Consider the following 24,348-nt stretch of genomic DNA (forward strand, 5'->3'; position numbering starts at 1 on the left):
CTCTTCGCATTTACTCACTTAAATCTCAGTTTAAGACTTTAAGAACTTTTTTGTGGGAAAACCATATCAGATACAAATTATTATTCAAAGAATATCATATATCTTGAAATGTATCTGGAGGGGATCTTTAACTTTGGACCTATTTGGATATCTCTGTCATTGTTTCTATTGCTATTTGTGTGACTGGCTGTTTGTTCTATATCATTTCTCATTATGGCTATTTGTCATCTTTGCTGACAAAACAATAAACAGTTAATATATCTAAGTTATGCAGGTTTACAAGGAATTAGTAAATTACAGGATACATGGAGAAAAGAAAAGAAGGGGAGGTCTAACTTTACAATACAGAAAACGATGGAAAAAACATAAATAAAAAAATCATTTTGCCTGCAAAAGAAAAGATTCAGTTGTCATAACCATTTGAGGCTTTGGCGTTGTGGACTCTGATTGGGAAACGCCCAGATGACAAATGTGAATGTGGAAACTCAGAGACAGTAAAACACATCCTCATCCAGTGCAAGATATACAGTTTTTACTCTGCACACTTTACTCAACTTGGATAACTGGACTAAAAAGAAGTAACTGCTGGAATATCTGTACAGTATTGTAATATATAACAAAATATAAATAACTGTCAAAAGGAGCATCAATAATAAACAGTAGAGGGCAGCAATACGCCATTTTAGCGTCTTGTCCGACAAATCCAAAGAAGAAGAAGCAGAAGCGTGCCCGGAAGCGATATTTTTTTCCTAGGATGGCGAAGTCATGACCCACCCTATTCTGCCTGTGATTGGCTTATCGTGATATTTTTACCTTAATCTTAACCAATCACACTCCTCATTTCTACACCTAACCAACCCAAACAACGAAGGCAACAAGTAATAGCCAATCAGAGGCAAAGTAGGGCGGATCATGACCTCACCGTCCTAGGGGGAAAAAATGTGGCTGCCCGGAAGTGTGTCTTAATATTTAGCGAGGTGCACGCATGCGTACACGGCACTCCGGCGTGACTCAACTGTTAACAAGTTTAGTTAGTTTTCTAGTCTTATCGTGGCTTTTGTTAACGGTTTAGTTTTATGTTTAAGCAGACAGGGGGAAGTTTTAACGAGCTGTAAAGTTAGCTTGAAGTGTTACGGTGAAGACAACTTTGTGAAAGCTACTTCTGGATCAGCAGACCGCTTGTAGTCACTTTTGAAATAGTGAGTCCACACTATGCACTCTTTACCTCTGCACTCTTTCTCGTTTCAAGTGTTAAATATTAGACAGACATGATATTGTACAGCTGAGACCAACACTTAATTATGTTACACTTGTTTTTGATTTTTTTAAAATCATTATTCTTTGCGTGAGCCTGAACTCCTCTCAGAGTTTAACCTTTGACCACAGACTGATAGAGACAATTGACTTGAAGTTACTGGCTGATATGGTAGCTCATGTTTATTCCTCCTGTACAGATGCTCCTGAGTGCAGAGCACTAAATGCCCACAATGAGTCTACGAGGCCTGTCACTGAGAGCGCTGCTGCTCCTGGGGCTTTGGCACACTGGGAGGAGAAGTCTAGCCTCAGCTCCAGGGCTGCAGGATCAGCCCAAAAAGATAGGTAAGCCAGTACCACGGTGCATCTGAAAACAAAAACAAATCAGTCACTCCTTACTGCAACTAGTGTTACTCCTTTATTCATTCTGTTGCTTCTAAAATCTGCTTCAGTGGAGGATAGACAAGCATTATCCTCCCCAGGATGTTTAAGATGGAGAGGTTGATTTCATATTATATTTCTGTGGCAGAGACCTCACTGTGACATCACCCATAAGACATTATTATTGACAAAAGAAGTCAAGTAAAAAAAAAAAAAAAAAAAAAAAAAACACAAATTAATCACTTTTTAATTAATTACAAAAATTTACCAAAGACATCATTATAATTTGCATAAATTGCTATCTGTTGGCACTCTCAATAATATGTGAGTTCAACAGGGAAATGGCATTTGCAATAAAATATCCCCTAAACTGGTGATGGGCATCCTGTAGTGCCTCCCAGAGGGAAATTTGTCAAATTCAGTCAAATTCAAAAATCAGTCAAAATGAGAAATCACCAATAATTTGATGTGATTTTTTTTCTTGTTTTGATCTATAAAATATCAGACTGGAATCTGATATCTTTACCAATGATTTAACTGAAGACTTTCTGACATAAGTCATTTTACAGATTTAAAAAGAAGAAAGAACAGCTTAAGAGAAGACAGTATGTGTAACAGGACTATTTTACGTGTCTCAGAAAAAGTAAACTTGCGAGTTAAATGGAAATTAATTTATGAATAACCAGGTTGAGGCTTGGGCGTTGTGGGCTGTGATTGGGAAATGCCCGGATGACAAATGTGAGTGTGGAAACTCAGGGACATTAAGACACGTCCTCATCCAGTGTAAGATATACAGTTTTTACTACAGTGTATAGCACTGCAACTACTGAATATTTTCATTATCGATGAGTCTGTCAATTATTTTCTTGATTAATTTATTAGTCATTTGGTCTATAAAATGTCAGAAAATGCTGAAAAACGTTGATCATTGTTGCCCAAGATGCAACGTAAAATATCCTCTGTTTGTCCCAAACAAGAGTCTACAACCCAAAGATGTTCAGTTTACTATGATAAAGGATTAAGGAAACCAGAAAATATTCACACTTAAGAAGCTGGAACCACAGAATTTTAGCATTTTTTTCTTGAAAAATTACTCAGTGATTAATTGATTACCAAAACAGTTTGTGATTTATTTTTCTGTTGATCAACTAATCGATTATTTGACCAATTGTTGCAGCTCTAAATGTATATTTAGTCACACTGTATTTATTTATCAAGTGAAGGCATCACAGTTAAAATACAAAATGATGTGACATGAGCCATATTGTGTGCTTCCATGTTCCTTACTGGTAGGAAAGGAGGAGGAATAAAGCTGTGAGTTAGGCTTTAGCAGACAGTGTGGATTGATATTTACTCCTGAATGCATAAAATAACCTCAAGAGAACAAGATAAGCCTGTCGCAAAGTTGGTTTACTCTGTTGTCATTACTTCTTTTTTCGAAGCTGTGGTTGGAGCGGGCATTGGTGGCTCAGCCACAGCATATTACCTGAGGAAGGAGTTTGGAGCCGGAGTGAAGATTGATGTGTTTGAACCTGGTGAAGTTGGCGGGCGATTAGCGACAGTGAAGATTGGGGATTATGAATATGAGACGGGAGGCTCCGTGATCCATCCTTTGAATCTACACATGAAGGAATTTATTGAGAGATTAGGTAATGTCGCCGTTTCCTAAATTAAACAGCACAAATACACGAGTAGTTGAAATCATAATTAGTACGTTTTTGAAACTTGAATCCAGCTTGTGTTGCTGTGTTTTTTCAGGTATTCCTCCGAGGAAAGACGTCCCTTCTAAAATGGCAATATTTGATGGAAAGGAGCTCACATTTGAAGAGAGTGATTGGTTTATTGTAAATTTCTTGCGCATGCTCTGGCGATACGGGTTCAGCTTTCTTCGAATGCACATGTGGGTGGAGAGCATTTTGGACAAATTTATGAGGTGAGAGTTCATTTTCTGATGTGCTATAAATTTAAACCAACAATACCTACATCTTACCCTTTTGCCATAAAATCTAGGAATATCATAACATAACTGATGCTCCCTGTTGTCTTTATGACGATGTAAATCCTTTTATTCCCAGGATCTACCAGTATCAGCAGTATGGGTATTCGTTCTCCAGTGTGGAGAGGCTCCTGCATGCCATGGGTGGCGATAGTTTTCTGACCCTGATGAATCAAACCCTGGAGGAAACCATGATGGGCGAAGGATTTTCACAGATCTTCCTCAACGATATCGTTGCACCAATCACTCGTGTCAACTACGGCCAAAGTGTCCGCATCAATGGCTTTGTGGGTATGTTTCTCAATGTAAGAGTTTTTTATTGGTTCATCACATATATGATAATACAAGGTTTTTTGTTGAAAGGTGTAAAATAGAGTTGACATGTTTGTCTTGTTGTGTAGGGGCTGTGTCATTAGCGGGGGCAGATTCAGGCCTGTGGGCAGTGGATGGAGGCAATAAAAGAGTGTGCTCAGGACTGCTGTACCACAGCAAGAGTGAGCTCATCCCAGCCAGAGTGACTTCCATTTCAGTCAAAGTTCGCCCATCCAAGACAGGTACTATTTATTTCACATGCGTGTTCACACTTTTTCAGTCTTTTTTTTTTCTTTTCAAACATTTCATCTTAACTTCCTCTGCCTCCCATTTTCAGGCACCACAACCAGCTTCTACGAGGTCAATTATGTTGGAGACTCAGGCTCAGCGCACTCTCTGTATGACATAGTGGTAATAGCAACGCCACTTCACCTGGGAAAGTCTGACATCACCTTCTCAGGCTTTTCCCCTCCAATCCCGTCTCACTACCCTGGGCGCTACCACCAGACGGTCTCCACTCTGGTCCATGGCATGCTTAACATGTCCTACCTCGGGACCACAGAGCCGGCCTCACAGTTCATGGTGTCTGATGTCCTCACCACGGACTCAAAGGGCTCTTTCATCAACAGCCTTAGCTCTCTCGACCCTGTGCACATCCCTCCGAATTACAAGCGACCCCCCGCCAGCCAGACCAAAGTCTGGAAGGTGTTCTCTTCCCAGCCGCTGTCCCAGGAGCAGCTGCACAGTATGTTCCTCTCCTGGGATTCAGTGTCAGAGACTAAGTGGCTGGCTTATCCCGCTTACCGCCCGCCACACCGCAAGACCCCTCCCTTCATCCTGCACAACCGGCTGTACTACCTCAACGCTGTGGAGTGGGCAGCGAGCGCCATGGAGATGAGCGCCATCTCCGCCAGGAACGTGGCCCTGCTGGCACATCACCGCTGGCACAGCCAAGTCCGCAAAATCGACCAAGAGGACCTGCACACCCGCCTAAGAGGGGAACTCTGAGGAGGGAAAACTACTTGAGAAGAGAACCAAAAGCAATAAAATACTATCATGTATACACCCACACAGTTACACACAGGCTGCACTGTAACTGTAACACTCCTGTCGGGGCAAATCCCAACACTTTCATCAGGTATCTGGGGTGCTGTGCCCTCTATAAACCTAAAGAATAATTCAGTTTCATTACAACTTGGGTCTTATTTTTGCAGTTTTGACCATCATTTTTATCCAGTACATTGTGTTCACAAAAGTAAACGCTGAGATCTGGGATCTCGGTGACATCACTACAAGAAAGTCAAATGGAGCAAGAAGTACAAGAGTTGAGATCAGGTTGTAAGTAAGACAATTGTTTTGCCAGACTATTTATCACTTTATATTGAAAAATCAAAAGTGAGTGTCGGTTATACTCCTTCATGGCGCAGGATAACTGTATGCAGGTAAAAGTTGAATTAGGAAGTCGCCTGTTAAAGGATAGCGTCACCATTTTTCAAGTCTGTTAAAAAAAAAAAACAATAGTCAGGTGTCCAAATAAACATTGATACAGGTTTTTCTTGCTGCAATTCTCCGGGTACAATTTGCTGGTGGTGTTTACAACATGGACCTGCATTTTCAGATCTCAGCAGTAAACTGGACGCAACTATGAAAATAAGACCCTTTGTTGCAATAAAGATGAATTATCCTTTAATTACCATAACTGTAGCCACAGGCCATCATTCTCAGTACTGAAACCTGAAAGCATCACCAGCAACAGCAGCACAAATCACATGAAAAGGTGGAACAACATTGTCCTGTGCTGAATTTTGTTATCACTGTGAACCACGCTGCACTGCAGGGTAGACACATAAGTGTTCCTTTGTCTGTTTAAGTGTCCAGTTTTTTTCCCCCCCTTAATGTGCATTGCTGCTGTTATGAACACAGTACAGCTAACCTATAAGAAACCAGCTTGTTGGTGCCACACAGACCAACCATCGTCACCCTTTGGCCAACTTCTTGCGTTGTATTCGCTAATGTAAAGATGTCCCTTTGTCTTCCGATGATTCCAATGAGTCTCTCTACCTCCTCAACAGACTACTGTATATGTAGTTAGTGAGTACAGGCAGCTGTCAGCAAGAGAGTTGTGCCACCATGAAGATTTCTTAGTAAATTGGATGTTATTGATGTCACTTAAAAAAGCATTAACAAGTCCAATTTTATTTTTTAACTTTAAATATATTTTAGACCATGATTGGAGAGTCTAATCACTGATAGTCACTGATAATGATAACATGTAAACACTATGATTGTGCTTAAATTAATTAATATCAAAGTATTGATCTTATGTCTTTATTAAATGATTATTCTCCCTGTATTTTTATAAATCATTTGTCCTTTAGATCTTCCTGTGTCACTGAGCATTGCTATCAGTCTGAACACCACGATCCAGCTGGGATGAGATTGATGCATTTCTGTATTTTGTTGATGGGGAAGACTGTTTTAAAGTATTCAGTACTTCTGATTTATTGGATCTGACATTTTACCAGATGTGATGTTGTTTGAAAATACTGTTCCTACCTAAACCACTCTCATGTTCGTCAATCATTTTGGGAAGAAATCTGCAGTTTGCTAATAGTTTCTGAGGCACTTTTAGAGGTTTTTTTTTTTTTTTTTTTTTTTTTTTTTTAGATTTTTAGTCCTCCAGTTGAGTGTGTGTCAGGACTTACTGTAGCATATTAATAGTGCACTTTAATTGATACGAGTCCCTTGCAAATGCCAAAAGAACAATAAGAGGAGAGATACTGGCTCCCTCTGCACAAAAACAGCAAGACTTTTTTTTAACAAATAAAACAGTTTCATTATAGATTTAATTTGATTTCAAACAATACTGAAACCTCCCAGATGATACTTGTATCTTTTGAAAATGTTTACAATCACAATAAAGTGATGAGATCTTGTCTGTTTTGTGCTTTTATTTACGAAAAGCCTGATTAAATGACATTTGAATCACTTCTCAAAACATACTGCACTCATATACTGTAAATCTCACTTTTTAGGAAGTAAATTGATGAAGTTCGCGATAGCCATAATGACCATTTTGGTTTCAAAATGACAACATCTCTTACACAACTGTTCTGATCTTGTTTCACATTTACACAATAATCATCTAAACTTCAGTTTTTTCTCATGTTTTGACAGATTCAGGACTGAGGAGACAGACTAAAATGTTAAATAGCTGCAGCTATTTGCAATTCAAAAGTGATATCAGGATCTCTTTGATCTGTGCGATTAAATGAAGAATTGTCTCACTGAGCTACATTGTGACCCATCATTCACAGGCCAAGGGTACACAGTGAAATCACCATTTCCATCCTTAAAAGGAAATGAACATTGTTTTCAGTTTGGGATGCATGGAGTCCCACTTGCTCCCACAGACACAAGTAACATCCCAAATAAAGGCCCGTGTGACAGCAGAGCCAACAATGGGTGGCATTGATGGCCTGAATAAGGATACGTCTGTGTGGTGATGTGCCACCCAGCTGTCCTCTCAGGTAGGGAGGGACAATGGTACCAGAGCCGCCTGTCCATGCGAAACATGTGATGTGACTGAAGATATAAGAGGCTGCAAACTGACAACAACACAACACAAGAGTTCAGAGTGACGCCGAAATCCTTCCACATCCAGACCAGGAGCCAAGATGAGATTTCTAGTGCCGCTGTTTGTTTTCCTTGCTGTGGCAGTGTTTCAGTCTGGTAAGAAGAGTAAATTGTTCTGTTCATGGTTTTAATGGAATTAGAAAATTATTATAAATGAAAATGTGGTGATCCACATCGATGGAGGCTGAGACTGATGTATTTGCAATGACTTCTAGCTCTCTCTGCATCTCTGGAATCAGCAGAAAAAGAGGAAAAAGTTGCTCCGTACGGTGAGAAATTATTGTTATTTATTAATAACAGTGATGAACAATAGTCATAATAATGTTAAGGGTGATGACTTGCATGGGAACTTCTTTTCTTTTCTTGCAGATGGGCTAGCTGAACTGCAAAAAATAGGTACAGTGCATTAATCCAGTTGATTGCCTGAAATTCACTTTTGTGTTTTCCAGAGTGGAGGCTTTTTAATTGTTTTATAATGACACAAGAAATTAAAATAATTAAATGATATAATATATATTGCATAAAATAAAATCTATGCTGGCTCATGAGTGTGTTAAAGCCACCAAGTGTCTCAGAGATGCTTTTTACAACGATTCAATTTACTCATTTATTTGTTTGTTTTCTTTATTCGTGTATTTCTGTGTAATGTTTCTTCACCAGAATTACAGGAATTGTTGTTGTGCATAATTTTATCACTTTGTCCCATCAGATCAGATGGAGTTTGAGGCTGCTCAAAAGAGTGAAGCCGCCCAAATGAATGGTAAGTTTCTAACACAGTGACCAAAGTCCAGGTCGATGACCGGAGACTAAAATGAGGTGACTTCAGGAACAAACATACCTTTCATCTAATTGTGTCGGGTACAGAATTGAAAATGTTTTTCTGTCTCATCACCAATCAGTTACAGAGGAGCAGAATGAAGATGGGCGCTACCTTGGTGAGGGCAACTATAAGACCTTTAACTTAATTTAAAACTAATAATGGCTGATCCAGGTTCAGCTGCTAATGCAGTCTTTCAAATCTTGTCCATACAGAGGCTGCTCAAGATGACTCTGGTAAGTTACAGCTAGTACAGATTACATATTGATCATGTGTAAAATGTCAGAATCACTCAATCAAACGTTTTCAACAGTGGAGGAGCGTGTCGAAGCTGAGGATGACAACACAGGTGTGTAAAAACAACCTGCTAGCTTAGACAGACAACATGTGACCCTTCTTTACCTGAGATTCAAAATTACATAACTGTGAAATCCTCCTCCAGCAGAGGGAGGCGGGAACTCTGACGTAGCAGCTCATGAGGGTAAGAAGAGGTTTTACTGTTCAAATATCAACCTGTAGGTGGCAATAACTGGACAGTTTTAAACAACTAGATCGCAAGACCAGATTTCAAAATTATGTAAAATACCACAACCTTGTGACATGTTCTCTACAGAGTCCTCCTCCACAGAGTCCTCTGAGGAAGCAGATGGTGAGCAGGTTACACTTCACACTGAGATTTAAACTTTAATTTTAGTTTATTGTCATTCAGCAATGATCATTTCTGTTATTTTTGACAGGGAGACAGAGGCGGGGTAAGTGTTGTAGATCTACACTGAAATACTTCAACTAGCAGTTATGTAGTAAAACAAACACCACATTATGAGCTTTAAATTATACTGTATGAACTTTTTCTTTAGTTATGCACATATTCATGAACTTATAATTTATGCTTTTAGTTGTATTTTATAAACTATGAAAGACAATGAGGTCAGTCAAACTGGATTTATGAACCGCAGTCAAAGTACATTTTAATGTCTTTCCAGAGAACCATGAAGCAGTTACAGAGACTGTGAGCAATTTGGGTAAGATCAATAAAATGGCCACTGAAAACTCACTTTACTCATGAATCTCACACTATAACCATGTGCTGTAACATCCTCTTTTTTTCTCATTTCTTTTCTGCAGAGGAACTCAGTAAGGATTCAACCAAGGAAAAAGGTGAAGACTCGCTAAAAGCAGACATTAGTCATGTGTGACACACAGTCAAATATCTGTACATCTGTTTACTAGTGTGCAGTATTACCAAATGATTTGAGCTCTTAACATTTTTTCAGGCCAACTCACACTACCTGCTCAGGCAAGATGTGTGGTGTACTGTTTTGAGCGAGGCCGGTGAAAGTTAAATTGTAGGTTGTGTAATGAACCAGATAGTGAAAAACAAGAGCCAGTCAGAGCTGGTCTCAGTTAGTTTTAAATAGTTTCAAAAAACCTTTATGGGCTGGGTTTAGAACACAACAGTTAAATGTCTCAAGGGCAATTACAATTTTACAACCAAGCAGCTTGTTAAAAAAAAAAAAAAAACTATCTAGATGTGATGTTTTTCAGGCTTAATTTAAACAGCAGTCAAAACAAATCGCTCTGGAGAAATATTCCAGTCACCACAGAAATGACAAAATCTCAAGTTTACTACTTGACCTCAAAAATAAGCTGCTAGGATTGTTTATTTGAACACAGTCCTCGTTGTATGTGAGCAAATCTAGGACAAAAATCCAGGGCACTCTGAGATCTCTGTCCCCTGGTGCTTATAGTACTTGATTTATACTGTATCATCTGCTTCTGGTTATTTTGGGACCAAGGATGCACTGTTCCTGCCCTAAAAGATGCAGAAAGGGATTATCTTTAAATTGATTCTGTGGCAAGGTTGTTGATGCAGTGACAGATTATGATTCTCTATAGTTGGAAAACCTTAATGTACTAGTTTAAAAAGGGAAAATTCAACCTGTAGTAGTAAATCCTAATCCTCTAGGGATAGAGTAGGCCTCACTCTGCTTTACAGCAGTGAACTGAAACACTGGCGCAGTCATCATTCATCAGTACCTGCGCAGGAGGAGTGAGTCATATATCAGAAAAGCCTAGGAGACGTGATTCATACAGTCGCTTCGAGAGGCCTGGAAAACTACTGAATTGTGGTGTTTGCAATGTAAAGCTAGCGTAAAGGAATCCTGTCTTTGTCCCTGCATCACAGATGTACTGGAGTGAGAAAGCACAGCAGCTGCACGCGGATCCCAACGCTCGCTCATCACCCGGTGCCTGAGCTGCACTGAGCTTACTGTCAATAAAAAGGGAACTATTCCACCTATATGTGTAACCCAAGTGTCCTCTTTTGTTTCATGTTATATATCATGTTGGTGTACAAGATTAATGTATTTCAGAACTGCTCTTTGGGACTTTGACTCATGATTAAAACAAAACTGTATATGTGATTATTGTGTATAACATTTCCCTCTGTTACAAATGAGTGACAAAACTCCAGTATTTTCCCATTTTTATTTTTCATTTGTTTTTCATCCATCAGTGTGGACTGGATTATGTTGATGTGCATTAAAAAAAACAAAACAAAAAAATCTTCTTTGGTACCTAAGGGAAAATAAAACAGTTAAGGCAACTACAGCATCTACAAGTCTGAAATGTAGTACTGCAACCAAATGACCACACACCGGTGGGATGCAACGTATGTCTGCCCTCATTCAAACAAAGAGACCAGATCAGCTCAACACCAAACCATCCGGTTAGATAACTTCCAGGTTTAGGTTCCTGCTCCTCCTCACTTACAACCTTATTCAGCTTCTCAGGCTGAGGGAGAAAGGGGGGGTGGGGGAACAAAAGCAACCCAATTGTCTAGGCAGGTGCAAATTCCACAGACAAGAAGAGAGAGAAAAAAAAACACACTAGTTGATACAAGGTGAACTAGAAAAACAAGGCTGAAGCAGGACTAAAGCATTTAACCATCATGGATGATGCAATCAAGTTTTAACAGGAGACTTAAGGTCTTGAGCACATTTTTGCATTAATCAACATTCTGTTGTTACAGTTCTCAAATTCAAGTAACAAAAGTTATTTCAGGCAGTTAACTTCTGCACTGATAAAGAATGTAGGGCCTCACGAGATTCAGATGAAAGAACGGGATAGCGGACAGATAATCCGTTGACTTTAACGAGAAGGACTTTGGCATTTCCTGCCACAAGTGTGCTGACTTTATGCTTTTGGTACAGTATTTGACATTAATCTGCAGGTGGTCATCCAGTGTATACAATTAGTGCTTCTATCCTTGTAAGTTACTTTGCAGGGCTGTGAATGTGATCAGATAATTTGTAGGTTTAGTAGAAAACAGTCACAAACCTCCCTACGTTTTCTTCACTTGTCAATTTTGTTCTATATCAGAGAGGGGAAACAAATGTCCCAGTTTAGCAGATTTAAGAAGCCAGATGCTAAATGTTAGTTCATTAATAAAAACTTGGATTGGGGGGGGTGGGGGGGAAATCACACACATACACACCAATAACCTTGTTTTTTTGCACCTAAAATACTGCTGTTGCAGCTATGTTACCTTCAGCATGTGATATGACTGGAGAGTTACATCTGGAAAAGGCTAATACTGCATTTTAATTGTTCTTTTCTTTCTAACTTGTAAAACAAAATTAAAACAGCATGGTGGTATATACATAATTGCAAAGTAAAAAAAAAAAAAATGGAAGAATGAGTATTAGAAAAAGAAAATCAGTTGATGCTTTTAGATACTCTTTACAGAATGAGATATGAAAAAGCAAGTCAGAACAAAGAAATGCAATCTACCCACTGGAAGTTATGTGGCCCAAATGGAATAAACAGCAAATTCTAGGTTGAAAATGATGCAGCCAAGAACCACAGGCCCATATCACAAGTCCTTCCAAAACATTTCATTTTTTTTTCCTTTTTCTTCCAAAGTTGTTGGCTTGAGGTAAGCGATATATTTTGGCCTCCCAACTTTACTCCTCTTCTGGTGCGCACTGGAGCGGCTTCTTTTTCCTCCCCTGCTTGGGGCACAGCCGAAGGCTCACAGGATGCCATAGATGAAGATGGCCATGATGGCAGCACTGATCAGACCAGAGATGGGCACAGTCACAAACCATGCCATGAAGATGTTTCTAAACAGACGCCAGTCTACTGCTTTCCTGGAGCGCAGCCATCCTACTGCCACCACAGAGCCCACCTGGAAACACACAGCAGTTGTTACATAAGTCCCATTATCATTATCCCTTAAATGTGACTTTATATTACCCGTCTGCATTCCTAAAAATGTAATATCTCATTAAGAAACTTGCTCCACATTTGGATCATCTACTAGACTGGGTTCCTGTTTACTGTAACCTCCCTCACACTAAATAATCTCTTCCCCTGTGTCTCACTCTAGTTTCCAGACCACAGTATTAGCTTACCTTGCAGTGGGTGGTGGAGACAGGCAGGCCAATGTTAGAGGCAACCACGACAGTTAGGGCTGAGGCCAGTTCAATGCTGAAACCACTGCAGGGAAACAAAAACAACACTCATGTGTCTCAGGAGTATACGAGTATGCCTGCTTCATTCAAGGACTGGTCATGTCTGAGGAGGATGTGGTTTTCTGACTAGAATCTGTACCTTGAGGGGGTGATGGGGGTAAGGTCCCTGCCCATAGTCTGGATCACTCGGCGACCCCACACCCAGAGACCAGCACAGATGCCCACACCTCCATACAGCAGCAGCCAAATGGGTGTGGGTTCATTTGAAGACACACTGTTGGTTGTGTAAACGAGCCACAGAGCTACCAATGGTCCAATGGCATTACTGCAGAGGAACAAATTTGGTTATTTAAATAGTGGCCAAAGATACTGACATTGAGTTGAACTGTGATAAGTAAAGATGTCAGCCACAACACGGAATAATAGTGTCATCCTATCAGCCTGTTGACTGATAATAGCATGACCTTCAGGAAGGAGTGCACATACCTAACGTCGTTTCCTCCATGGGCGAAGGATCCGAAGCAGGCGGTGAGAATTTGGAGGAACTGGAAGAGAGTTGAGACTTCTGGCTTGTCGGCTTCAGGCCCATCATCATCCAGAGAGCTTTGGCTGCTACCTGCATCCTCCTTCCCTATTTCTAGTGCGACATCGCCCTCTCCCAATCCTTCAGGAGTTGTGTGCTCTGCCACAGCATTGCAGTAGCTGGTGTAACTGTCCATACGCACACGCTTCCTTTCCTGACCACCTGACCCAGGGGCCTTGTCACTATCTTCGCTAGCTCGGAACTCCCCTTCTTTATGTTTGAAGTCTCCGTGCATGCCGATGATGGCCATGGTGTAGGAGGTGTAGCTGTTGTTGCGTCGGATAGGTCGGTCACTCGCCTCACCCATGCAGTCACCAACCTTGGCCAGGTGGAGCTTGTGCAGTAGGTCCTTGTAGAGGCCAGAGTCCTTGTGGACAGTGTGGTACTGGCTGTAACCGTTACTGGGAATCTGTGCTGGCCTGTTGAACTGGACCTGATTGGGAGTATTTGTGGAGCCGTTGCTGTGCTGATTGTTTGATTGAATCTGTTTGGGCACTGCAGAAAGGGGTAACAGATTAATCAAATTTTGTAAATCTACAGTTGGGATCAAAAAGTGTTATTTTATAATTATCTTTGCAGCAGAAGAGTTAAATTGGAAAATAACAATAACCTCTGTCTGGCCGTTTGTAGTGCAAGGTGGATATTGAACTGTTTGCATCAAAACCATTTAGCTGTCAGTACATCATTTTAAATACATATAAATGTACTGTCTCGTCATACTTACCACCATTTGCATTGTTGTAGTCCGTGTCATCAGAATCTCCAATGTCAAACGCCACCTTGCGTTCCTTATTAGTTTCTCCGTCGTCAGAATCTCCAATGTCGAACGCCACCCTGCGCTCCTCAGGGGCAGCCTGGGGCTGTGCAGGGGGGTTTTGATTGACAGCTGGGGTGGTAGGCGTAGACGTTTCCTTGGCAGTCTGTTTCAGGATTGGACAGTGGACCTCTCTCAGTTCCCTCTTCTCCATCAGGGGGCTCTCAGAGGGGCTGGAAGACTTCATATCTCCTAGTAGGGGAGGAGTTGGAGTGAGATATTGCTTGGGTCATGTCCAAACATATACACAGTTCAGCAGAGAAATACTAGCACAGGACATGTGTTTCCTTTTAACCTAAGCTGTAGGGAGTCAAGAATTGCATAACCAGTGTCAAAAAAACCTTTGTCCTGGAGATGCAACGTTACCTCTATTCAAAAGCAAACCCGTGTTCACAGGATGAGATAAATGGATTATCACCTTAAGGAACATATTTACACTACCGCTAGCGGCTTAACTTATGAAAGACGATAAGACTCAACGCTGCATGTGGCTCACATGACATTTGTTTGTGGTTTTAAAGTGAATCAGATACTCAATGCCAATATTTTCTATGTGATAATCCAAAGGGTGTTCCAGCCAGTTGGCCACATTGCATCATCCAAACTAGTCATGGCCAGAGCTGAAGTAATCTGTCACCACCGCCTTCTTCCCCACACATGCACCGCAAATGCCATGTCAACCACTTAAGGCAACCTATGCTTATTTTAGTCAAGGAGGTAAAGACCAATTAGTGGATCACTATGACCCAATTAGGCTGCTTGTCTGGTGGGTGGGTGGTGATCTAAACAGATCATGCTTGGTCAGGAGAGCCTGCTGTCTCTCGGTTACTGTAAGAGATTCCACTGGACAGTTAAGGTCAGTATCACTCAAAGAATAAGTAAAATATCCTTGCAGCCAGGCAGTCAGATGTACCTTGCAGACAATTACCAGGTTTAATCAACATTGCTAGAAGTAGAGAAAGCTAAAAAGATAAATTTTTGAATTTTTAAGGTTACCTGGAACTGTACCATTAAACACAAATGAACTACATTTGTGCACTAGCTAGTGTTAGATATAGCAATTCTGTCATCTGCCCATATAGATTGTTAATGTAGTAACAAAGAAGGCAAGACTAAACCTTTTAGGAAAGACCATTGAATATAAAAGCACTGTACTGTATTCATGAACATATTGTAGTTGTTTGGGTTTTTTTTTTTTTTACTTTAATCCAGGATTATAGAACAAAAGTGGTGACAATATTTTCTTATGATTTTCATTAGTGTGACTCCATTATAACACTATCCCTAAGCTCCATTTACAGGATTAATATGAGCCCTTAGTATGAATAGGCTGAGGTTACATGTGCAATGCAAAAATCTCTCACTTGTCCAGTGGCTTAAGTGAGGAAACCACCATCTCAATGGTCAGCTTAAACAGTTGACAGGGATTTGAAAACTGATTTGTCAGGTTGCCTAAATCAAAAACATAATGTGACTTACGTTCAATCTTCTTCTTGAGCCGTGGGCAGACAATAAACCAGACCACGATGGCAGTCAACACAGAGCAGCCCAACGAGATGAGCAGGATGCCCCACCAAGGGATCTTGTCAAATCCCAGCACTGAAGGACCGCCAGGTACCACAGGCAGAAATCAGACAAAGGCAAATAGAGAAAGGCAGTTTTTAAAAAACAAGGCAGCGGGTGCCATCTTCTTCAGTGGACAACACAGAAAGTTACATTGCATAGACTGAAATACCAAAAAGTACAATTGAGAGTTTTTGTGAAACTATTTAAATGTAGTGAGAGATAGTATTTACAAGTCAAAATGAGGTCATACCAGGATAATTAAATTTCAGGAGGTACTTGTACTTTCATTTAAAATATGTATGGCCCCAATGAATGAAAATTAACTTCAGGGCAATAGAAATAACTTCAAAAGGCATCTGGCCATATGTGCCATTTTTTGGCTCTAGTTGTGAAGATTACAAGCGTAAATGCATTGCTTCATTGTGCCACGTCCTAGTTAAATATGGAAAGCATGTGTACCCCCCTACATGTGAACAGTTATGTAACACCTAAAGGTGAAAGAGCAAAGATGTCACCATGACCCCCAAGTGCCCAGCTAACAACTGCACATGGACAAAGAGTTCCTTAAAAGGCGACATTACTTAGGGAGAAAAGGGGAAAGAAAGGGGAGTCATTCAGTGAGGCTGTTTGCTGTAGCAATAAGGGCACCCTTCTGCCAAGACTGCAGCAAAGCTGGTGCAGCGGAGGTAGACGTAATGCAGTGTGTGCGGGCAGAAAGCAACGACATAAATTTCCCTTTGGAAGCAGTCATCTTTGTCTTACAGAGAGGATGCAAGTCAGCAGTGTGGTTAAGAGAAAACAAAAACAAGAGCCGCTGAAAATTCCAACAATACTTCTGGCGAGGTGACCTTGGCCATGCATAATTAACATACACACTTCCACTAGCTTTGGACTGTTTGGGAAGTTTAAGATAAACAAAAGGAAATTGAGGGCCAAGGCTAAGCGATAAGTGTCTCGGTCGCTGTGTTCATTTGAAGGCAGAGTCCACAGTGCACTCTCTCCACTGAGTCACGCTGCAGCATGAGACTGCAGAGCACCTAACTGATGTTTATTTAGTTACGCAATGGAAGCTCACTCCCTTCAGAACGGAGAGACATAAGAGGAAAAACCAGAAGGTGACTGTAACAGCTGAGCCTCCCTGTCCTTCACTTGGAGTGCATCAGCTCACATGTAGCTAGACATCGAGAAACAGGTGTGGTTCAGCTAGACATTACAGGGCAGTAATTCCAGTAAATTTAGGAAAAAGAAAAAAAAAAAAAAAAAAAAAAAAAAAGGGGGACAAAAGACAATCCTAAAATGACAAAGAAAAGGGGCCTGACAGCATTCACATGGACAGTCTTTGTCACCGTGACTCATTCGTGAGCAACTTCCTACGAAATAAAAAGAAAGGATTAAAAAACAACACTAGCTTCGGTCTAGCTGTCCGATAAATACTCCCACACAAAGGGGTGAGTTTATACCACAGCCATGCAGTGGGATGAATGGGGCTGCACAGGAAATGGAATTTAACCACGGCTGCGTTCCAAACCCCTCCCCAAAACCTCTGCATCCCATGGTCTACATAACACAATAACATGGTTTGTTGTTCTTTTTCCATTACTATACATGCAGCTCACCACCAACCTCAATTACAATGTTGAATGTTACAGTGGTTGTTTATGACTCACTTGGCAAGGAACCTTTGGTTATCTGTCCTCACTTTTGTCTACAACCCAGCATAACACTTACCAAGAGTATTACGTGACAATAGCATCAAGTATCAGCACTAAAGGGGTCTGTAAGCTCAACATCCACTCCTCACAAAGAGTATCTATCCATGGTACCAGTCGACAACAGCAACCTCTGAGGACACTTAAGATTTGGATTCAGGACCATAGCTCAGGTTAAAATAAGTCATGTATACCATGACGTGAGCATCGGTTTTATGTTGCTGACTGTTTGGTGTCCCCAGAGCAACCAACGCCACTGGGTGTTTGTTTTTCAGAGGGTAACCCAGGCAGAAAATTGGCATCCAGCTAAACGCATTGAAGTTCATCAATTGAGGCTGGTGTGAGGGGTCAAAAATGTACTGTAACTATGACACTCAGCACTTTGAAACATAGACTGGTATGCAAAAAAGACCTGCATATGAAACAGGCTCTGTGACATGTCTCTGAAGACTGGAAGCATAGCCTTACCTAAAAGTTAAATAAAGTAAAGCAACTTTGCGATATGGACAGAATTCAGCAGATGTAGGGAACTGTTCCTTGTATCTGAGATGCCTAAAAGCACTGACAGTGACTTTATATGGATGTAACTTAAATCCAGTTGACCAACACTTGTGGGACATTTTAAGTGGGTAGGAATCATAATTCTGTCTCTGTGTAGATTTTAACTTTACATTCATTGGGGCTGCAGTGGAGTGACAGCGGTTGAGTGATTTATAAGGCGTGAAGAACCCAAGTCACACCAAGCCTCATCTGTAAGGGATCGACAGCTGACCCTCAAATTCTTTGCCCTGAACGGCAATCATTTTTGTGCATGCTGACTTGAAGTCTCTGGCACTGGTATATATATATTAAGTATAGGAATGTGCTGTGGGATGCCTGGTGTCCAATCACACTACTGTGCTAGGATCTAGATCAGGGGAACACCAAGTACTATCTCAGGAAACCAAACATACTGTACTCAGTTGACTGCAGATACTGCTGCTGCATTAGAGTGCATAAGTCGGCAATGTTGAGCTATTGTTTTGTGCCAGTGTAGTATGCCATCTAAAACTGGACCTGAAATGAGCAGGGGATGTGTGACTTGACAAAATAGTCTTTGGGAACTAATCATGCACAAATCTATGAGGATTATCCTGATGTTAAACTGGCCACACGGCAACCTTGAGGCTTTAACAATGAGCCTGTGTGTGGTGACAATTTCATAGGAGATGGAGTGGGTTTTTGTTAAGATGTCTAAAATGCAATATCGCACCTTTTTTTTGTTTTAATATGGAGGCACCCAAGTACAGGTCCCCATGTACAGTGCGTTGAGGTGTGAGGGACTTCACACAACTGTACAGAATGTGCCTGACTAAGCAGGGTTATGGGCTATGCTGGAACCGCAAGTGATCTCTTCTCTGAGTGCGCTGATGTGCATGTACGCATCAGCGCACTCTATCTGGTCATACTCTGGCCTGTAGCCGCCATTTAATGGCCCAGGCCAGCTGAACTGTTAGGCCCTGTAGAGAGAAGAGAACAAAAGGAGCAAAAGTTGCTCATTTAATAAAGAGTTTCTTGAAGACAAAAAAGCCAACAAGTATTCACTATACAATTTCTGAGCAGAAATACGACTAGTGGCACAGGACAATTATGACAAATTTGAACTCCCTCTTTACTTCTCTTTTCCTCCTCCATGTCTGAAGGCCATAGACAGTGACGTCAAGAGTTAAGTGAAATCATCTCCCTGTTGTGCTCTGCTCTAAAAATTTTAGTCCAGCTATGACCCACATAGAACCACAAGCAAGAGAGGCCCAGAAAACATGTTAAAATAAACACAGCTTCTGTGAAAATGGTAAACACAGTCTGGAATACATGTGGGCATCCGGCTGTCTGAGGGAGCAGTTTATTTTAAGCTGTGGCTGTGGGCAGGCATGCAGAGCAAAATGACTGAAACAATGATACTCACTCGGAGCGCCAGTGAACATGATGGAGAACAGGTTGATTCCCATGGTTATGGCATAGAAGACAGGCAGGGCCCTCAATCCATTAGGCACAGGGTCTTTCTACAGGAACAAAACACAGCAGTCAGAAATCCACTGTATCACTATATGAACAAAACTGCCCCATTTTGTTGTCAGGTTACAGTTGCTGGTATAAAAAAAAAGGGGCACAGGGGTAACTTGAACCTTGCCATATGATGCAGATAAGGACTGTTTCAGAGAACAGTGGTGTTATTCATGTAACAACACTTCCTCATTTTTATTTTGAGCACTAGATACTAGTACAGTGTTGAAACTGACCTAAACGCATCACAAGTTCTTTTCTCACTACACATGCTACAAACAATTTGACAGCCAGCTTACCTTGTGTAAGATGAACATGCGCACAAAGTAGAAAACAATGCCGGACATTATACCAGACAGAAGGGGACTCAGGAACCAGGAACCAACTGCAAGATAAAATAAAAAATAAAAAAGGACAGTTACACCACAACAACAAAGAAAAACTTCCGTGTTAAACATCAAACTAAACAATATCTGTTTTCTAGGAAAGGCAATACCACAATCAGTACATGTGAGATTCAAACAGGAAACTCCCTCTCAGCCTATGTTATGCTAGTTGTCAGTTATAACTATAAAAGTGGTAACAACCAGTTCCCCGGTAAAGTGGACAATATTTTGCAACATTGCTATTTGTCCCATAGAAAGGGAAGGTTGATCTTTTTATACTTTAATTTCAACCTTTCAATCAATAAGGGTTCTTACCATGACCTTGTTATAAAATTTCATGACTGAATGACTTATTTTACTAAAAAAGAAAAAAAAAAAGAAAAGAAAAAAGGGGCAAACAGTCTGCTTAACATCAAGTTCAGGCTTTCTGTATATGAACATAGAACGGAAAACCATCTAATGCAACAAATGTTAGAAACAAGTTGTGTAATTAAGCCTGCTATTGTATATTCCTGTATTGCTTCATGTTCTAGGACTTGTTGAGTGCTCATCAAACATTCTGTCATTATATATATATATATATATATATATATATAAATAAAAGACACAACATCACTATTGAAACATATCACATCAAATTTAGCTCTCAACCTGGATTGTTGACCTAGATATTGAAGGTCCACCACACAGACAAAGCACCAGCTAATGTTATATTATGGTCACACTGTATTATGGTCTACCTGTCACATCCTGCCAAATATAATCTGTGATGCAATTCAAACATTGACGAGATTTCTAGGTCAGCTGATTAGAATGTCTGACTTACCAATACGAAGGAGTTCAAGCCACTTGACTCCCTGCTGGCCTCTGGCAACCAGCGAGAAGCCAATAGTAGCACCAACAATGCAGTGTGTTCCAGAGATGGGAAGCTTAAGAAATGAGGCGGCCAGCTGCCACACAGCAGAACCTAACAAGAATAAATTGATCACATTAGATGTGACATGCTGACCTCATTTTAGCCTTCAACATACCTTTTCAGACAACTTGCAGTTACAGCTTAAAAACAAAGACTTGTAGAAACTATTCAATAATTTACAATTATTTACAGCTGTTTGTTTGACATTTGAATTTCATAGTTGTAAAAACCAAACAGTGCCAAGCTCTATGTGCCACTGATCTCTGTTCACAGGGTTCAATGACTGCAGGTTTAATTACATGCAAGATAAGCTGCAGATACTCACCAAACATAGCACTGATGGATCCAGCCATCAACACATGCTCAGAGCCATTGTACATGCCCACGTCGATGATACCCTTGCGGATGGTTTCGCTCACTTTGGCCCCAAGGAGCACAGAGCCCAGAGTTTCAAATATTGTGGCCAGAACGCAAGCCTGTCGCAAGGTGACCACCCCAGAGCCCACAGCTGTGCCAAATGAATTAGCAACGTCATTGGCACCCACAGAAAAGGCTAAGATGAAGGCGATGAAGAAGCCAAGAATCAGCAGCCACATGTACTCTGTCATAGCAGTATGGGTCACTAACCCTACTGTGCTGACTACCATCATTGCAGTCACAGTTGTTGAAACCATGATTGTACACTATGGAGGAATTGCTTCACAATCTTAAAGGGAATGAATGCCTGTCAAAATAGCTATTTATATAATGCTATCTCTAAACAGCAGCTAGTAAAATAAAGAGGTACAAGGTAAATAAATAATTCACTTTTTTTAGGCCCACCTGTCAAGCAGGATTTCTGAGATTCAGTAGTGCAAACTTGAAATGTTTTACCTGGGATTGACCAGAAAACAGCTAAAGGTAAACAGAGGTCTAAGTGTGGGCTTATTGCTATCCTGTAATTATACTAGATCTGTTGCTGTTCCTTTGGTGCTGAGCTATCATGCAGAGTGAACAGACAGCCATTGTGCAACTGTAACTGCAGATGAGCAGGGGTACATCCTGAAAAGACAAGAGACAGAAAAGGCTTTCTTTAATAACAGTTTCTCCTCATTCCACCTTCATGAAAAGTAAGCACCAAAGACAATGACAACGGAGAGGAAATGCACAGAGGGCATTGTTCGTCCGTCCCCCCTTTCTTTCTTCTTTTTTTTTTTTTAACTCGGGGAGACAAGCTTCTTTAAAAATTAAACTAAAAACAAGGCAAGCAACGTGGAAAAAACTCGTGTTGTAAACGCTGGCATCTGAAGCAGGACCCCTAGTACATGCCTTGCCTCGAATAAAGGCCAATGGGAAGCCATTTTTGAGAAGTGTCGCAGGAAGAAGGAACCGGCGTATATTTAACACCAACGTCCTCTATATGTTACCCAAACACTTCACTCATGTCATTGTTTGCTGCTTCTTTGAACATCGGTGACCATAAATGTCGTTATGAGATAACCAGTACTTTATCTATAACAGGAGACATAATTGTTTCTGCGTGCGCACGTGTCGTCATCCATTCATAGAACACGGAGCTGAACACGAGCGCCGTCTGTTCATGTGATAAACAGCTCGGCTCGTTTTAGACTTAGCGTTAAGTCTTTAATGTGCCGTTGTAACAACTATAATATGATAGCTATTGTGTCCATTTTTCGTAGATTTAATTGTCTTTGACGTGTTTTTTTTTTCGTAAGAGGGGACGCAACCGGATATGACTTAATTTGGGTGTGCAGAAAATGTCGTGTGTATATTTCCAATGAAGTGTTTGCTGCTAACGTTAGCGTAACATTAAAGTAACGGATACTTTTCATTCATTGGTTCAAATATACATGAGCTCATGGTTACAGTAACACACGGATTTAACAATTAACCATAACCTATCTTAAGTCACACAGGATGTTTAACCTATATTCGTTTTGTCTTATTATGACAAGCTAACATGTCACTCGAATCATTTGTGCCGGATACAAAAGCTTCACAAACCTTGCTAACGCTAGCATTAGCTTTACATTCACATCGACATTAATTTTAGTAAAGTTACATGTTGAGTGAATAAGCCACAAGGAGTTCTCTATTATGACAAAAAGGAGACTTTAAGTTCTTACTCACCACACGTTAAGTTGTCGGTCCGGTGAAGAAAAGTGTCTGCTAGCCAGTAAGCTAATTAACCGCGCGCGCACACACACCGTCGCGGGCGCGGGACGATGAAAAATTCAGCTGTTATGAAATATATCTTCCTCCAAAAAAAGCTTATTTACGTTTTAAAAAAATACAGTAACTTCTTCCTATGGTTATTTATCTGATTCAATGTTTAAATAGGTCCGTATCTTCAGGTCCAGAAATGTCTCAGTTTGAATGAGCAAGCGTCACGACTGCATGTGGAGATCTGTGCTCTAGCCGGGTGAGAGAACAGAGGCTTCTTTTTTTATTGGATACACCCTTCAGGAAGCCGCGCCCCCACCCCCCCTTACTCCCCCACCCTCCTCACCCAGCTGTCAGCAGGACGGGTTTTTTTTTTTGTTTTTTTTTTACCTCATCATGTGTTTAGTGCTCATCAGAGGAGCACACTTTTTTTTTTTTTTTTTTTTTTTTTTTTTTTTTTACAACCTTTTTCTTCAAGTTATTATATACAAAACCTACATGAGAGCATTTCTGGTCACAGCTATTTAATCACTAGTCTTCTTTTTGTCACTTATTGTCATGTGACTACGTTTCAAACATATAACCTTGCAGACGAATAGACAAAACACAAGTACACCTTGTACCTAGTGGTGGAAGAAGTACTCAGATCTTTCACTTAAGTAAAAGTACCAATACAGCAATGTAAAAGTACTCCATTAGAAGTAAAAGTCCTGCATGAAAAATCCCACTTAAGAAAAAGTACATAAGTATTATCTATGTAACTGTACTTAAAGTATTAAAGTAAAAGTACTCATTTCAGTCCTCTGACTGATATATTATCATATATGACATCATTAGATCATTAATACTGAAGCATCAGTGTGTAAGCAGCATGTTACTGTTGTAGCTGCTGGAGGTGGAACTGGTTTGAACTACTTTATATACAGTTAGCTATTTTAGTCCAATGCTTCCCAACCTAGGAGTTGGACTCCTCCAAAGGGTCACCAGATAAATCTGAGGGGTCATGAGATGATTAATGTGAGAGGAAAGAAGACAAAACAAAGTTCTGATACACAAATCTATTTTCAGTTTTTTGACTTTTTGTCTAATCTTTGATTTTGGTGAATTATTGGATCATTTGAGCATTTATTGAAATGAAACCATGTGAGAAGTTTAGAGAGAAAAAATTCAAAAGCCAAAAAGGTTGTAAACCACTGGTTTCATCTTTAACATTGTGTTGTATTTTAAAAGCTTGTTATATTATCCATTGTGTCAATTTTTCATCTGAAAAATAACTAAAGCTGTCAAATAAATGTAG

General features: G+C 40.4%; 2 protein-coding genes across 2 annotated transcripts; one reads left to right on the top strand and one right to left on the bottom strand.

Annotated features, from left to right (window-relative positions):
• Positions 1-961: 961 nt before the first annotated feature.
• pcyox1 (prenylcysteine oxidase 1) lies at positions 962-6,879 on the top strand. The gene is made up of 7 exons (XM_044334316.1): positions 962-1,199; positions 1,455-1,599; positions 3,078-3,284; positions 3,394-3,568; positions 3,711-3,922; positions 4,033-4,185; positions 4,281-6,879. The coding sequence occupies exons 2-7, from the start codon at positions 1,479-1,481 to the stop codon at positions 4,949-4,951; spliced, it is 1,539 nt and encodes a 512-aa protein (XP_044190251.1). The 5' UTR covers positions 962-1,199; positions 1,455-1,478; the 3' UTR covers positions 4,952-6,879.
• Positions 6,880-10,869: 3,990 nt separating this feature from the next.
• slc20a1b (solute carrier family 20 member 1b) lies at positions 10,870-23,353 on the bottom strand. The gene is made up of 11 exons (XM_044333252.1): positions 23,019-23,353; positions 21,214-21,929; positions 20,799-20,939; positions 19,886-19,971; positions 19,489-19,585; positions 15,748-15,867; positions 14,179-14,460; positions 13,358-13,949; positions 13,011-13,196; positions 12,812-12,896; positions 10,870-12,585 (listed from the first exon to the last, which is right to left on the bottom strand). Exons 2-11 carry the CDS (start codon positions 21,560-21,562, stop codon positions 12,430-12,432), a joined length of 2,094 nt encoding a protein of 697 aa, XP_044189187.1. The 5' UTR covers positions 21,563-21,929; positions 23,019-23,353; the 3' UTR covers positions 10,870-12,429.
• Between the last annotated feature and the right edge of the window lie 995 nt (positions 23,354-24,348).

Source organism: Thunnus albacares, chromosome 18, assembly GCF_914725855.1.
Source record: "Thunnus albacares chromosome 18, fThuAlb1.1, whole genome shotgun sequence".
Taxonomy (NCBI): Eukaryota; Metazoa; Chordata; class Actinopteri; order Scombriformes; family Scombridae; genus Thunnus; species Thunnus albacares.

Coding starts and splice junctions, on each gene's coding strand:
- pcyox1 (XM_044334316.1), top strand. CDS start 1,479: ATGCCCACAATGAGTCTACGAGGCCTGTCACTGAGAGCGCTGCTGCTC. Junction 3,569..3,710: donor ATTTTGGACAAATTTATGAG/GTGAGAGTTCAT, acceptor TTTTATTCCCAG/GATCTACCAGTATCAGCAGT. Junction 4,186..4,280: donor AGTTCGCCCATCCAAGACAG/GTACTATTTATT, acceptor TCCCATTTTCAG/GCACCACAACCAGCTTCTAC.
- slc20a1b (XM_044333252.1), bottom strand. CDS start 21,562: ATGGTTTCAACAACTGTGACTGCAATGATGGTAGTCAGCACAGTAGGG. Junction 14,461..15,747: donor GCTCAAGAAGAAGATTGAAC/GTAAGTCACATT, acceptor CTCCCCTACTAG/GAGATATGAAGTCTTCCAGC. Junction 12,586..12,811: donor TCTCCACCACCCACTGCAAG/GTAAGCTAATAC, acceptor GTGTGTTTCCAG/GTGGGCTCTGTGGTGGCAGT.